The sequence below is a fragment of the Lactuca sativa genome, chromosome 2 (genome assembly GCF_002870075.4).
Source record: "Lactuca sativa cultivar Salinas chromosome 2, Lsat_Salinas_v11, whole genome shotgun sequence".
In the NCBI taxonomy this organism is placed as follows: domain Eukaryota; kingdom Viridiplantae; phylum Streptophyta; class Magnoliopsida; order Asterales; family Asteraceae; genus Lactuca; species Lactuca sativa.
In genome coordinates this window covers 223645625-223660747 of record NC_056624.2, presented here as the reverse complement: position 1 = coordinate 223660747, position 15123 = coordinate 223645625, and the positions used below count along the sequence as shown (strand labels likewise).

At 35.2% G+C, this 15123-nt stretch overlaps 3 protein-coding genes across 6 annotated transcripts; all 3 read right to left on the bottom strand.

Annotated features, from left to right (window-relative positions):
- Positions 1-673: 673 nt before the first annotated feature.
- Positions 674-1063, bottom strand: LOC111883850 (uncharacterized). Its single transcript, XM_023880184.1, has one exon. The coding sequence runs from the start codon at positions 1061-1063 to the stop codon at positions 674-676; it is 390 nt and encodes a 129-aa protein (XP_023735952.1).
- A 2461-nt stretch (positions 1064-3524) lies between these two features.
- Positions 3525-4910, bottom strand: LOC122196801 (amine oxidase [copper-containing] zeta, peroxisomal-like). Of its 4 annotated transcripts, none has more exons than XR_008230057.1 (5): positions 4665-4910; positions 4346-4502; positions 4178-4203; positions 3793-4077; positions 3525-3681 (listed from the first exon to the last, which is right to left on the bottom strand). XR_008230057.1 is itself a non-coding variant. In XM_042899895.2 (5 exons), exons 2-5 carry the CDS (start codon positions 4486-4488, stop codon positions 3795-3797), a joined length of 363 nt encoding a protein of 120 aa, XP_042755829.1. In that variant the 5' UTR covers positions 4489-4502; positions 4665-4910; the 3' UTR covers positions 3525-3794. The 4 variants fall into 4 exon arrangements, 2 of the variants coding, with proteins under 2 accessions (XP_042755829.1, XP_052624135.1); XM_042899895.2 differs by having other exon boundaries at positions 3525-3953; positions 4043-4077; XM_052768175.1 differs by having other exon boundaries at positions 3525-3953; positions 4043-4077; positions 4346-4387.
- Positions 4911-5322: 412 nt separating this feature from the next.
- Positions 5323-7179, bottom strand: LOC128132484 (uncharacterized). Its single transcript, XM_052769080.1, has one exon. The coding sequence runs from the start codon at positions 7177-7179 to the stop codon at positions 5323-5325; it is 1857 nt and encodes a 618-aa protein (XP_052625040.1).
- Between the last annotated feature and the right edge of the window lie 7944 nt (positions 7180-15123).

Here is a 15123-nt window from a genome sequence, read left to right as displayed (position 1 = left end):
GCTATCCCCAAGCTTATCCTACAAGAAATTTCAAGCATTAGGTCGAAATTTTGAAGTTCAAAAATTCTAGGGTTTTGCTCAAAAACCCTAAAATCGGCTATGAGAGGTTGAAATAGATGTGAAAGATAAAGAAGATGAAGAAAAGAGAAGAATTTCATACCTTGGAGCTTGATTTTTGATGCAAAATTGAGGAAGATTGAGTATTTGGAAGGGTTTTTTCGAAGGGGGCAGTAAGGAGAGAGGGAATCGCAGGTATAGAGTGAAGAATGAGTTAGAAAAATCGAGATTTGACCTTAAAAATGTTCAGCCCTGTTTTTGCGTTTACACGGCCCGTGTAAATCAAAGGGGATAAATTACAAGGCCGTGTAAATCCCTGAATCATACAAACCGTGTTTAATCGTTTACACGGCCCGTGTAAATGAAAGGCATAAGTTTACACGGCCGTGTAAACCTCTAAGAAGGCCAAAAAATTTGATTTAAAATTGCAACCCGCTAAACCTCTACCGCCCGAAAAATGATTTTTAACCCTCTTTTAGTATGAAAAACAACTTGGAAGTTTGAAAACAAAGAAAATACAATGAAAATATACAAAATGACAAAAATACCCCCGGGTTGCCTCCCGGTTAGCCGCCCCTTTTAATGTCGTTGGCTCGACTTGGACCCCAACTATTTGTCAATTTTCATACTTTGGATCCATTACTTCCTCCACCTCTTCATTCTTGACTTGAAATCCTTCATAATAAGGCTTCAAACGGTGACCATTTACCTTAAAAATCTTCCCGGTTTTCTCACTTGTGATTTCTATTGCACCATGCTCAAAAACATTAGTGACAACAAATGGTCCCACCCAACGGGACCTTAATTTACCAGGAATCAATTTAAAACGCGAATGGTAAAGTAGTACCTTTTGACCTTTGTGAAATACCTTGCGTGTAATCATCTTGTCATGGAATGCTCTGGTCTTTTCCTTATAAAGAACCTCATTCTCATACGCTTCATTGCGGATTTCCTCAAGTTCTTGTATGTCCAGCTTCCTCTTCTTTCCCGATTCACTTAAATCCATGTTGAACTGTTTGATCGCCCAATAGGCCCTATGTTTCAACTCAACGGGTAATCAACATGGCTTTCCAAAAACAATACAGTATGGAGACATTCCAATTGGAGTTTTGTATGCAGTGCGGTACGCCCACAAAGCATCATCAAGGCATGTACTCCAATCTTTCCTTGTTTTATTCATGGTTTTCTCCAAAATGCCCTTGATTTGTTGATTGCTCACCTTAGCTTGTCCATTTGTTTGTGGGTGGTATGCTACGGAAACTTTATGAGTGACACCATATTTCTTCAAAACACTCCCCAGTATACGATTACAAAAATGTGTACCACGATCACTGATCAAGGCCTTTGGAACACCAAATCTGGAAAAAATGTTAGCCTTCGAGAAATCTATCACAACTTTTGAATCGTTAGTACGGGTAGCCTTTGCTTCCACCCACTTGGAAACATAGTCCACAGCCAAAAGAATATAAATAAAACCCGAATATGATGGAAAAGGTCCCATAAAATCAATGCCCCAAACATCAAAAATTTCACAAACTAATATGGGGTTTAGGGGCATTTGATTCTTTGAGCTTAAAGAGCCCATTCGTTGACATTTATCACAGCTTGAACAAAAAACATAAGAGTCATGGAAAATACTTGGCCAGTAAAATCCACTCTCTAAAACTTTTCTTGCAGTCCTTTGAGGACCAAAATGTCCTCCACAAGCATAAGAGTGACAGAATGTTAAGATAGAAGATACCTCATATTGATCCACACATCGTCTAATCATTTGGTCAGCACAATATTTCCACAAATATGGCTCATCCCAAACATACCTCTTGGCTTCTTTCTTGATCTTGTCTTTTTGCCATCGAGTCAAATCTGGTGGAAATTGATTTGTAACAATGTAGTTCACAATATCGGCATACCACGGGGCAACTTTTGCTGAAAACAGGTTTTCATCTGGAAATGCATCATGAATGGGAGTTGAGTCATCGGGAGAAACAATCCTGCTAAGATGATCAGCTACAAGATTTGACTTTCCGCTCTTGTCTTTGATTTCAATGTCAAACTCTTGCAAGAGTAATACCCATCGAATGAGTCTAGGCTTCGAATCCTTCTTTGCAAGTAAATACCTAATAGCTGCATGATCAGAATAAACAATGACTTTAGAACCTAGCAGATATTGACGAAATTTGTCTAAAGCAAAGACAATAGATAGCAATTCTTTTTCAGTTGTTGAATAGTTGGCTTGTGCACTATCAAGTGTTTTTGAGGCATAGTAAATGACATTAGGAACACGGTCTTTTCTTTGCCCTAACACTGCACCAACTGCATGATTACTGGCATCACACATTATTTCAAAAGGCAAACTCCAATCCGGTGATTGAAGTATTGGTGCTGTTATCAACAACTCTTTCAACTGATCAAAAGCTTGCTTGTACTGTTTGGAAAACTCGAATTCTGCATCTTTTTGTAGAAGCTCACACATGGGACGAGATATCTTGGAAAAATCTTTGATAAACCTTCTATAAAATCCTGCATGACCAAGAAATGAGCGCACCTCACGAACACAAGTGGGATAAGGTAAAGATTTTATGACATCTATTTTTGCTTTGTCCACTTCTAGACCCTTAGAAGACACAATATGACCTAGTATGAGACCTTTGTCAACCATAAAGTGACACTTTTCATAATTCAAAACAAGATTGGTCTCAATACATCTTTGCAAAATCTTTTTCAAATTACCCAAACACTCATGAAAAGAATTACCATAAACTGTGAATTCGTCCATAAAAACTTCAATGATTTCCTCAACAAATTCCGAAAAAATACTTACCATGCACCTTTGAAAAGTGGTTGGAGCATTGCAAAGCCCAAAAGGCATTCGCCTATATACAAATGTTCCGAAGGGACATGTGAAAGTAGTTTTTTCTTGGTCCTCAGGTGCAACGGGTATTTAATGGAAACCGAAATATTCATCCAAGAAACAATAATGTGTTTTTCCTGCTAACCTTTCCAACATTTGATCAATGAAGGGAATGCGTGGGGACTAACTCACCTTGGTCATTCTTTGTAACGGTAACACTAGGGATGAGCATAACCGGGTACCCACCTATTTTAGCCGGAACCGGAACCGCTCCCGGAACCGGCGGTTTTTAAGTTTTTGGAATTGGAACCGGAACCGCCTACACCGGTTCCTAGAAAATTGGAACCGCTCCCAGAACCGCCTGAACCGGTTCCGGTTCTGGGTACCCGGCTTCTTGAATATTAAAATTTGTTATTTATACATTTCATGTAAGTTATGTAAATTAACCTATACAAACAATATAAGTACAAGATATAAAACCAAAACATTTACAAAAATATGATCTTTTAAATAACAATCTATTTAAAACATTTTCTCACTTTTAAATAACAACATTTTCTCACTTTTAAATAGCAAGAGCCAACAACAAACTACAAACTATAAAATTACAACAGGAGACTAAAATTGTAATTCATAAAAGCAAAAACATCAACAATAAAAACAAGCAAAAGTAACAATAAAAATAGCAAAATTAACAATAAAAACAGCAAAAGTAACAAACTATAAACATCGTCTTTTCCTGGTTCTTCAACTTTAACATCAACTTCAACAACCTACAAAAGAAACTTGTATCATATAATATCATATATGTAAACAATGTAATTTGTTATACTAGATAAAAAAGTTTGATTCGTCATCTATTTTGTATGCTTCTCCAGGCTTACAATCAACTGCCATATCCATTCAAGCAACAAAAAAAATGTTGGTTAACTAGTGCAAATAGTCCTCGTGCAATTGTAGTGCCATATTTTCTAACTTCTCTTGGCTGTAATGCTCCTAAGCTCAAAATTCCAGTAAGTTTAACTTCAGCTTCAATCTTTCCACCCTGTAAAAACAAAAAAACAATCAGCGGTAATGTTAAAAGTTTGACCATAAAGATATAGATAATTGTTAGGAAAAATGCCAATGGGTTACTTGAGTTAATTGAATATAAAGCAACCTAATGCGTACTGCAGATAAAGAAGCAGATGGGTGTGTTAGTAAGTAATATGTATGCATTTTAATATTGTGACATTGAAATGAGTTGAAACTTGAGGTTGATGTACTTACTGAATCCAAATTCTAACACGGTATTCCTTCCAACCAGCCGAGTAACAAAAATTAAAATGAAAATGATCAGTTGGTGTTTCTTGATGGATCACATCAACAAAACTCAATATCTGTTCATAAAATAAAATAAAAAACAACATAAAATCGACTCTTGAATAAAAAACATACCTTGATTCGTGAGGGAGACAGATGGACATTGAACATATAAACCTGTGAACCAAAATCGATGTATCGACGTTTGAAAAAAGAAAAAAAATAATATTACAGAGCCCCGTTTGGCCCTGTTTCAGTTCAACCGAGTGTATGGCCATTTCGCAACCCCAATCTGCAAAATTACCCCAAAAGTGAAATTCAATAACTAAAAACTATCCCCAAATGTCAAACTCAACAACAACGATCACAATAAAAGAAGGATTTTGGGTTAAAGAGTAATATATGGAATTAGGGATGGAAAAACTTGAAATCTAGAGGGAAAAGAACTCAATACCTGTTAGATCGCTCGGTGTTGGCAACGGAGAGTGTTGATTGAAGCATACTGATTGAACGATCGGCTGAACGAATGATCGGTAACGGGAACAAAACGATCGATTGAGCCTACTGATTGAACCTTCGATTGAATAGAACGATCGGTAACGGGAGCGATTGAAGCTTCAATTGAATAAATGATGACTCGTTTGAGAAGGGAGAGAGACGAGAAAAAGAGAGGCTATGGTGTCGGCGTGTTTTTTTTAGAATGAACCCTAAAAACGACTAAGGAAATTAGGTATAACTTCTATTGCCCTGTTTTTTAAAACATAATTAACAAAATATAAAAATTTAATATCTATATATTTTTTAAGAAAAAGGCGGGTATCCGTCGGTACCGGTTCCGGTTAACCACCGGTTCCGGGTACCCGGTATTAGAACCGGAACCGGCGGGTATCCAGCGGGTATCGGTTTTGTAAAAATGAGAATTGGAACCGGAACCGCTTAAGGTAGTTCCTAGACTTTAGGAACCGGAACCGGAACCGCCTAAGGCGGTTCCGATTCCAAAACCGGCAGTTCCGAGACGGTTCCGGTTCTGAAGGCAGGTACCCGCTTCCGATGCTCATCCCTAGGTAACACCTGTCTTCTTCGGCACAACTTGGACCGGACTTACCCACTTACTATCTGATATAGGGTAAATCATTCCCGCATTCAACAACTTCAAAATCTCCTTTCACAACCTCCATCATTAGAGGATTCAGACGCCTTTGAGCTTCTCGGGAAGGCTTGTAATCTTCTTCCATAAGGATTTTGTGCATGCAAAGCGAAGGACTTAGCCCTTTGATGTCGGCTATAGTCCACCCAATTGCTTCCTTATATTCCTTCAAAGTGGTGACAAGTTCTTCCTCTTCTTTTGTTGACAACTTGGTGGAAATGATCACTGGAAAAGTTTCCTTGTCTCCAAGATATGCATACTTGAGATGCTCGGGTAAAGTTTTTAGCTCCAATTCTGGTGCCTGCACAATAGAAGGAACAAGTTTCTCATTAGACATTGGTATTTTCAGCTTTGGAACATCAAACCTCATTTTCTTCTTCTCATCCATGCAAGACACAACCTCCATAATCTCTTTATCAATTGTAAATTGATTGGCAAGTTTTTCCACTCTTTCCTTTTGAAGATTCCTGTTTAAAATGAGAGCTAACACATCAAGATTAGACAAATCAAAACACTCCTCTGTCAATGGTTCAATGACATCCACAAAATTCAAAGATGAAATATCACTTGGATATCTCATAGCATCATAAATATTAAAATTTATCACCTCCCCATCAAATTCCATGGACAATGTACCATCATAAACATCAATTTTCGTCCTAGCTGTTTTCAAAAAGGGTCTTCCTAGAAGAATTGAACTCAAATTTGGTGAGTCATCATCATCCATATCAAGGACATAAAAATCTGCTGGAAACACTAGTTCATTCACTTGGACTAACAAATCTTCTAGCACACCTTTTGGATGTACTAAAAATCTATCAGCCAATTGAATGATTACCCCGGTCTTCTTCAATGTGCCAATATTTAAAGTTTTAAAGATGGAAAATGGCAAAACATTGATAGAAGCTCCAAGGTCTAGCATAGCTCGTGGAACATGAAGATTACCTAATTTGCAAGGAACCGTGAAAACACCCGGATCCTTACATTTTTGAGGTAATCTTTTTTGTAACACTGCAGACACATTTTCTCCTACTTTGACAGTTTCATTCCCTTTTAGTTTTTTCTTAGATGTACATAATTCCTTATGGAATTTTGCATACCTAGGGACTTGTTTGATGGCATCAATAAGAGGAATATTTACCTCTACCTTCCTGAACATCTCCATGATTTCATTGTCTTCACTTTCACGCTTTGACTTGTTTAATCTTGAAGGAAATCGAGGAGGAGTGACTTTTGCTTCAATAGGAACTTGCTTGGAAGGTGTTTTTGACTTCTCTTCTTCTTTCTCTAGCTCCATCTTTTCTTCTTCTTCAACCATCTTTGGACCTTCATATTCTTTGCCATTCCTCAAAGTGATGACACATGCACTATGTTTTGTATTCTTCTCGGTTTGCGCGGGTAGTTTGCCTTGTGACTCCAATTTACTCACAGAAGTGGCGAGTTGAGTCATTTGTTGCTCCAAAGTCTTGATGCTCGCTTTGGTCTCATTTTGAAAGGTTTGAGTACTTGTGGCTAAACTCTTAACAATGTCTTCCAAAGACATTCCCGATCCGCTTGAACTACTTCCTTGATGCATGTTTTGAGGTTGATATTGAGATTGATGAGGAGGTTGAGTTGGCTGGAAATGTGGTTGATAATTTTGTTGGTGATGCATTTGATTTTGAAATGGGGGTCTTGGTTGATAAGGTGGTGGTCTAGGCTGAAAATTGGTATTAGGTTGATGCCAATTTGGATTGCTGCTTGGCTGGAAGTTTCCTTGTTGTTGACTTGAAAATCCCATAGCTTGAACTGGCTCTACATCTTCTTGTAACATGGGGCACATGTCAGTGGGATGTCCAACTTGTGTACAAATGCCACAAGGTGCATCACCCCCTTGGTGACTTTCAATTTTTGGAGTAGAAATTTCTTTCACCCCCTTGGTGCATCACTGTACCACTCTTCTTCTTGGACTGTATGCTTGGACTCTTCTGCCATGTTTTTTATAAGAACTCTGATTTCTGTTGGAGTCTTATTAGCTATAGATCCACCACTTGATGCATTGAGTAATCTCCTATCCCAAGATGACATTCCTTCACAAAAATACTGCAGCAACTGATATTCTGTAATCCCATGTTGTGGACATCTTGAGCACAATTTCTTGAACTGTTCCCAATAAGTATGCAAGACTTCTCTCTTTTGTTGCTTGATGCCAATTATCTCTCTACGTAAAGCTGAAGCTCTCATTTCGGGAAAATATTTATCCAGAAACATCCTTGCAAGTTCATTCCATGTTGTGACTGACCCCGGTGGTAAGTCATACAACCACTCCTTGGCTGAATCTTGTAAAGCAAAGGGAAATGCCCTTAACTTGATTTGATCTTCTGTGACTTCATGTGGCTTCATACCCACACAAACAACATGAAATTCCTTAAGGAATTTATGTGGGTCTTCATTCTCAAGACCACGGAATGAGGGTAACAAATGGATGAGTCCAGACTTGAGTTCAAAGTTGATTGTTGCAGGGTAATTTATGCACAAAGGTTGTTGGGTGACATCTTGAGTGGCCCATTGTCTAAAGGTTTGTTCAGGTGGTGGATGTGGAGGATTTTGATTTCCTCCATGGTTGTCTGCCATGGTAGAAGTAGGTGAAGATGGTGGGGTGATACTTTTGGATGTTGGAGAGGATGTAGTTGATAGATTTGATGAAGAAGCTCCGGATTGTTATTGTTTCTTTAAAAGTCTGGCTTGCTTCCTTCTCTGTTTAGCAGATTTTTCTATCTCCAAATCAACTGGTAAAGGTGTACCTGTGCGAAAAGATCTTGGCATAAACAATTAGTACTACCGTATCCCCGGCAACGACACCAATTTGTTTGGTGGTCAAACCAACAAATGATGGGATAAAATAATATTAATAAAACTCAAATCACTGCTATTTCTAATACTAAAAATAGTATAGAGTAAGCAAGGTCGGTCCATAGGAATACAGGACTTCTTATCTTGCCATATTTTCACACATAATACAAATAATATTAAAATGGGGGATTGTGTTTGAGCTTGAATTAAACTTCATAAATAAGAAAGATTGATAACAAGCGCAATAAAAGAAGTACATTTCCGATTCTGACTCTTATACATGTATTATGTTGAAAGATGTAATATGATTATAACTCATGTTCAATCTAGGTTGGTAAGTTGGATATTAATCAACTCCAATATCCAAATTGGCAAAAGTATTTTATTCAAAACAAGCTCTTCAAATAAAACTTCATTTAATTGATTCAATTCAAATATGCTCTTGCATCAAATCATTAAATGACATTAAGTTCTTGCACTAATTACCAACAATGTTTAACATTCCTATTAAGCTTGGTAATATAAACATTTAATCTTTGATTACACTAATTTTGATCTAATTACAACCAAGTAAGTGTGTGTTACTAACATCAAATCATAAAACATATACGAATTTCATAATTTGATTAACTAGATTGACTAGAACCCTAATTCATTGATCAAGTGAAAAAGAGAACCAACCAAACATATAATTAAGATCAAATCAAAGATTACTAGATAATAAACACAAGTAAAATTCAAGTTACAATCTAACAACACATACGTAAGAATTCAGATTCGGAAATGATAATGAAATCAACCACACATATCTAGGTTGAACTACAAATCAAACAAGTTTAAACTTCAAATTGACTTACAAAAAGGAAATTAAAGTGTTTCCAAGTGTTAATCTACTTGCAAAAGTTCTGAAAATCGGCTTCCTTTCTCCCAAAATCCGACCTCACTCCTCACAAAACCGATTGTCTCCATTATAAGAAGACAAAACCACTTTAAAACTGTCGAGACGTTTACACGGCCCGTGTAAATTAAAGGGTACCATTTACACAGCCGTGTAAACAATAGAAGTAGAATGCTTAATCTTTCAATGCCATCGAAGTAGACTGCCCTTGCATGTACGTTTACACGGCCCGTGTAAATAAAAGGGGAGCATTTACACGGCCGTGTAAACTTCTGAGAAGCCATATTCTTCATTCTCTTTCTTCTGAGCTCCAAAACTTCTGTAACTCTGTCTCCAGTTCTTTTTAAACTTCCTCCAGCGATTTCCAACCTTCAAAAAGTCCCTGAAATATCATAAAAGTGTGTGAATGGAATTGCATCATGAAAAATCCCGAAAAATATGCAAAATGCATGAGTTTAAACCTAAATGCAATGCACTTTTATAAACTAAAACTACAAATGAATGCATGAAATGCACCTAACACGATCTTAAGCTCTCGTTTTCATCAGACTTTCACAGAATCCTCTAGTATATTGGCTTACGTCTTCTGTGCCTAGAAACGTAAGTGTCAACTTGGATTATCCTAGGCTGAATTTCTTGTAACCTAGGCATAGGGTAGAAATATTAGTTCAGAATGTGATATCACAATCCAAATTGGTATCCAGATCTCCACCACAAACCCTAAATTTTCCAACATAATATCTGCATGTAACTTGAAATTTAAACGAATTAGACGCTTACCCCTGGTACTTTGTACCGGGATGAAGAAATCGAGGCTCGAAGCTTTCTTTCTAATCTTTTCTTGCTTGATCCCCTTAAATTTGTAGTTTATTGCCCCAAGTTCGTTTATGTGCTACTAGAGATGTTTTGGGTGTAAATGAGATGAAAACAAATGACTTAAGGCTTTTTTTATTATTATTAATTTTTTTGCAAAGTCCTCGTTATATATATATATATATATATATATATATATATATATATATATATATATATATATATATATATATATATATATATATATATATATATATATATATATATATATATATATATGGAGTGGTTCAAATGAGAACCATAAAAAATTAAAAACCCTAAGAACCCCAATTAATTAGTAAATATTTACAAGATACTCTGATTAAACATGTTAAAATCCTAATTTTTTTGTTTTTGGTACGAAAAGAGCAAACTTATAATTTTTACAGTCTAAAATTTTCACCTGTTTATGCTCTCATATTTTAACACAAAACTTTATATAAAATACAAATTTACACAATCCATTTACATTTTAATGCTAAAAATTCACAACTTAATAGAAACTGTTTTACAATAATTCACTAATTCAAACAAGTCAAAAACTCAAACTCTACCACCACATGCTACCACCAACCACTTGTATCAACATACTAACTGTCATTTCTTCAAAATCAAATCTGTAAATAAAGTCATGCTTTAACAACTTAAATACTATATTCACAGTCTAATTAAGCATATTAATTCACTCGTTTTGAATTTAATGCAAAACAATTATAAAAACTAGTGGATTTTTACAAATTTATACAATATATATATATATATATATATATATATTCATAAGAAAATTAACACAAAAATTTATACATAAATCATTCATATTTTAACAAAAATTATAAAAAATTCACAGCAAAATATAGTTAATTTACAGATTAAAGAGAAAATTCATAGTTTAATGCAGTCAATTCATATTTTTAAACACAATATCACAGTTTAATATAGTCAATTTAGCAATTTAAATAAATATTCACCGCTTAATGTAGTTAATTCAAAGTTTAATATAGAAAAATCACAGCTTAATACATAAATTTCACAGCTCATTACAATAAATTTACAGTTTAATACAAAAAAATATAAATTCACAACTATAATATCAAATTGAAACTCTTAATACAGATAATTTACAGTTTAGTATACAAAATTCACAATTTAAGACAAAAAATATATATTTACAGTCATATTTACAAATTAAAACTTATATTTATATGTTAATATATGGAGACATTTCTACGTATTAAATTGTGAATTTAATATATTAAGTCGTGAATAACATTCACAACATAATACACAATTCACAGTTTAATATACAAAGTTAACAGCTTAATATAATAAATTCACAATTTAAGACAAAAACAAATTATATTTACAGCTATATTTTCAAATTATAACTTATATCTATAGGTTAATATATGGAGACATTTTTATGTATTAAATTGTGAATTTAATATATTAAGTCGTGAATAAAATTAACAATATAATGCACAATTCACAGGTTAGTATACAAAATTCACAATTTAATATAATAAATTCACAATTTAAGACAATTTTTTTTTTATATTTACAACCATATTTTCAAATTAAAACTTATATTTATATGTTAATACATGTAGACATTTTTATGTATTAAATTGTGAATTTAATATATTAAGTCGTGAATAAAATTCCAACGCAATACATAGAATTCACAATTTTATACAATACATTCACAACTCATTTACAAGTATAATCTCATATTTCAGTGTATTAAAAAACTCATTCACAATTTAATACATAAATAAATTATATCATATTTCAGAAGCAAACATAAAAGAAATATACATGAATCCTAAAAGATAATAATTTATCTGAAACCAATGAAGAAGATGCTTACTCTACCACCACCACCAGTATCAACACTGTCAACTATCGTACACTGCAATCAACTATCACCACCCCCAACCATCGTGCAAACATCGCCAATATCTTTCCCTTTAAAATAAGATCTGGCTAAAAAAAATCAAAATTCACAGTTTAATACAACATTTCAAACACTAATTCAAAACTTAATTCAATATTTTGGACACTAATTCAACACTTAATACATCAAAAAATACACATTCACAGTTTTAATAACTTAGACAAATTAATACATAGAAAACACATATTCACAGCTTAATGACTTGACTTACCACATTTCATTGAGGCATTTTATCAAACACTTTGTGGGCACCAAATACATTACATCCATAATCACCATAAAACATCATATCTGACCAAATGTATAAGATTTTCATCATCTCCGAAGTTAGGTGATGTTGTTTGTTTTCTCCAGAGAGGTTTGATGGTGGTGGTTTGACGAAAAGAACAAATCCATATCTTTAGAGGAAAAAAACAACCAAATTTCATAGGTCTGAGATGAAGAACACAAAACCAAATGTGCAATCTGAAGAACATGACACCAAATCTCGTCTGAACTCTTTCAATATTGTCGGACCTTACAGATCTAGACATTGGTGGTGGTAGAAATCGTAGCTCTGGACCGGAGCTTGTAGATCTAGACAACGGTATGGAAGATCTAATGGTAGATCTTGTGTTTTAGTGACAAAAAGTGTTAGATCTGAAGGTGGAGGCGAAACTAATGGCATATCAGTAAGTGGAGGTTCTAGATCCTTCGATACATTTGAGCCTCACTTTGCCGTTTTGAGCTAGATCCTTCAATACATTTGAGGCACAGTCATCAGCTTTTTGTCTCTCCCACGTGTCGCCTTATTGCCTGCCTATTTAGACGCGGAATGGGAAGTTTAGTACCATGCTATCCACTTTAGGATATTTTGTATTTCTTGGCCCTAATATTATCTCATAGTCATCAAAAGGGAAGGGAACCAGCTCTAGATCCAAAGTTAACGCCAACTACCATGGGACTGTGCCTATAACCACCACCACCACTTTTGTATTGTGACAATGGCAGTGTTGTACACTTAGCACCGAGCACGATTCAACACCGACGAACCAAATATATCGAGATCGATATTTATTTCGTTTGAGACATGGTTGTCGTGGGTCATGTCCATGTTCTTCATGTTCCATCATCATAACAATATGGTGACATCTCCACCAAATGGCTTCCGTCTATATTATTCTTTGATTTTCGGTCCACTTTAAACGTCAGGGATCCTCCTGTTTCAACTGCATGGGTTGTTAATGTAATTATTATTTGTATTATCTTGCATATTTACTTAGCTGAGTGCCCATATATTTTGTCCGATATATTACTCTGTGTAATTCTCGTATATTATCGTTTAACGAGAAAGTCAAAGAAATATTTATAGGAAATATTGCCATGTAAGTATGTAACATTTACATGGATGCGATATAGAAAAAGGATACTTCAATTGTAATAATTCTTTTACGACAAAACTGTAAATTTGGTCCTCGTGGTTTGCAAAAACCTTTGGATGAGGTCCAAAAAGTTTTTGGCTTGCACCGAAGGTCCAAAATCAAAGTTTTTCATTGTTTTTGGTCCAAAAAAACTTGAAAAGTCGATTTTACCCTTTTTAATTTCTTTTTTCTATTTTCTTTATTGTTTTTGGTATTTAAATAATTAAAAAAAATAAAAAATAAAATAAAAGGCGTTCGATTCCAACATCGACTCTCAAACCCTAAATTCAAATCCCAATTCTTCAAATTATCAATTCTACGATTCTTCAACTCTTCAATCTTCTCCTGAGGGGACTTTGATCGAGCCATGGATTCTTCTTTATCTTCATACTTCGATGAATTGCACATCTTCAACTTCTTTTTCTTCTTCTTCTTTTTCTTTTTATTCTCTCCGCCTTGTTCTGCATTTCCCGACTTGGATAATGAACTACACAGCTTCAATTTCTTCTTCTCTACATCACCATTCTCAATCAGACGCTCCTTTCTCTTCTTTCTGTCACTGGTCATTAATCCCTTACCTTTCTTATCCCCAACCTTCCATACATTCTTTCTCCTGTACAACATCTTCTCGAATCGATAACAGTAACCTCTGTTTGCGAATACGCGGTTAGATCCCAATGGCCTTTCTCCTCCTCCTCAACATGTCCAGTCACCTTCAACTCTCGATTGACATCCTTTACTGTACGTCGATTGCTCAAAGTCAACGGAAATGGCGACAGCGACGGCGGTGGCGAGGAAACCCTGTCCTTTCCAACAGGCACGTTCTGAACATTCGAATTTGTAGAAACAATACAGATTCTAGGGCACTGTTGCTTCCTACAGCTCTTTTTCCTTTTAATTCTCGATAAATCCTGAAATTCTCCCATCTAAAACAGCTCCGATAGTACATTATTCATCACTTCACGACCTTGGATAGCTCCACTATCATCCCGTTTGTCAAGTTTGGGTCTTTTATCGGGAAGCGAAGGATCCGTCGACGTTTGGGGATCAATTTTGTCGAGGGAATTGGAGAGGAAGTGCTCGAGGTTGATGTTATCGGAGTCTAGAAATCCTCTGGATGAACGAAGGCGGTTTAGCCATTTGGATGACTTGGAGCAGAGCATTGGTTGTGGACGAGGAGAAGATTGAAGAGTTGAAGAATCGTAGAATTGATAATTTGAAGAATTGGGATTTGAATTTAGGGTTTGAGAGTCGATGTTGGGAAGAAGTAGCTAAGCTGGATTCATCGGTGAGAAGACGAAAGAAAGAGAAAAGAGAGTACACGTGGAATCGAACGCCTTTTATTTATTTTTATTTTTTTTAATTATTTAAATACCAAAACAATAAAGAAAATAGAAAAAAGAAAATAAAAGGGCATAATCGTCTTTTTAAGTTTTTTTGGACCAAAAACCCAGAAAAACTTTGATTTTGGACCTTCCATGCAAGTTGGAAACTTTTTGGACCCCATCCAAAGGTTTTTGAAAACCACAAGGACCAAATTTGTAGTTTTGTCTTCTTTTACCAAAAAATAGTCTCTCAATTAGTAGTAGGTGAGGAAAAAGGCAAAATTGACACAACTCATTGAATTTAAAGAGAAAATCTGGGTTTTTATCCTAGAATCTATTCTCATTAATCCCAATGGGACATAAATACATGTTGAATATTGATGACGCAATTTGGACCGATTATTGAAAGGCCCAAGGTGGTCTTGTTTATATGGAAATGAAACCAAATGTAACCCAAAATGGATTAAATAATTGGTGTTAACTCGACTGCTCGACAGGATACAAT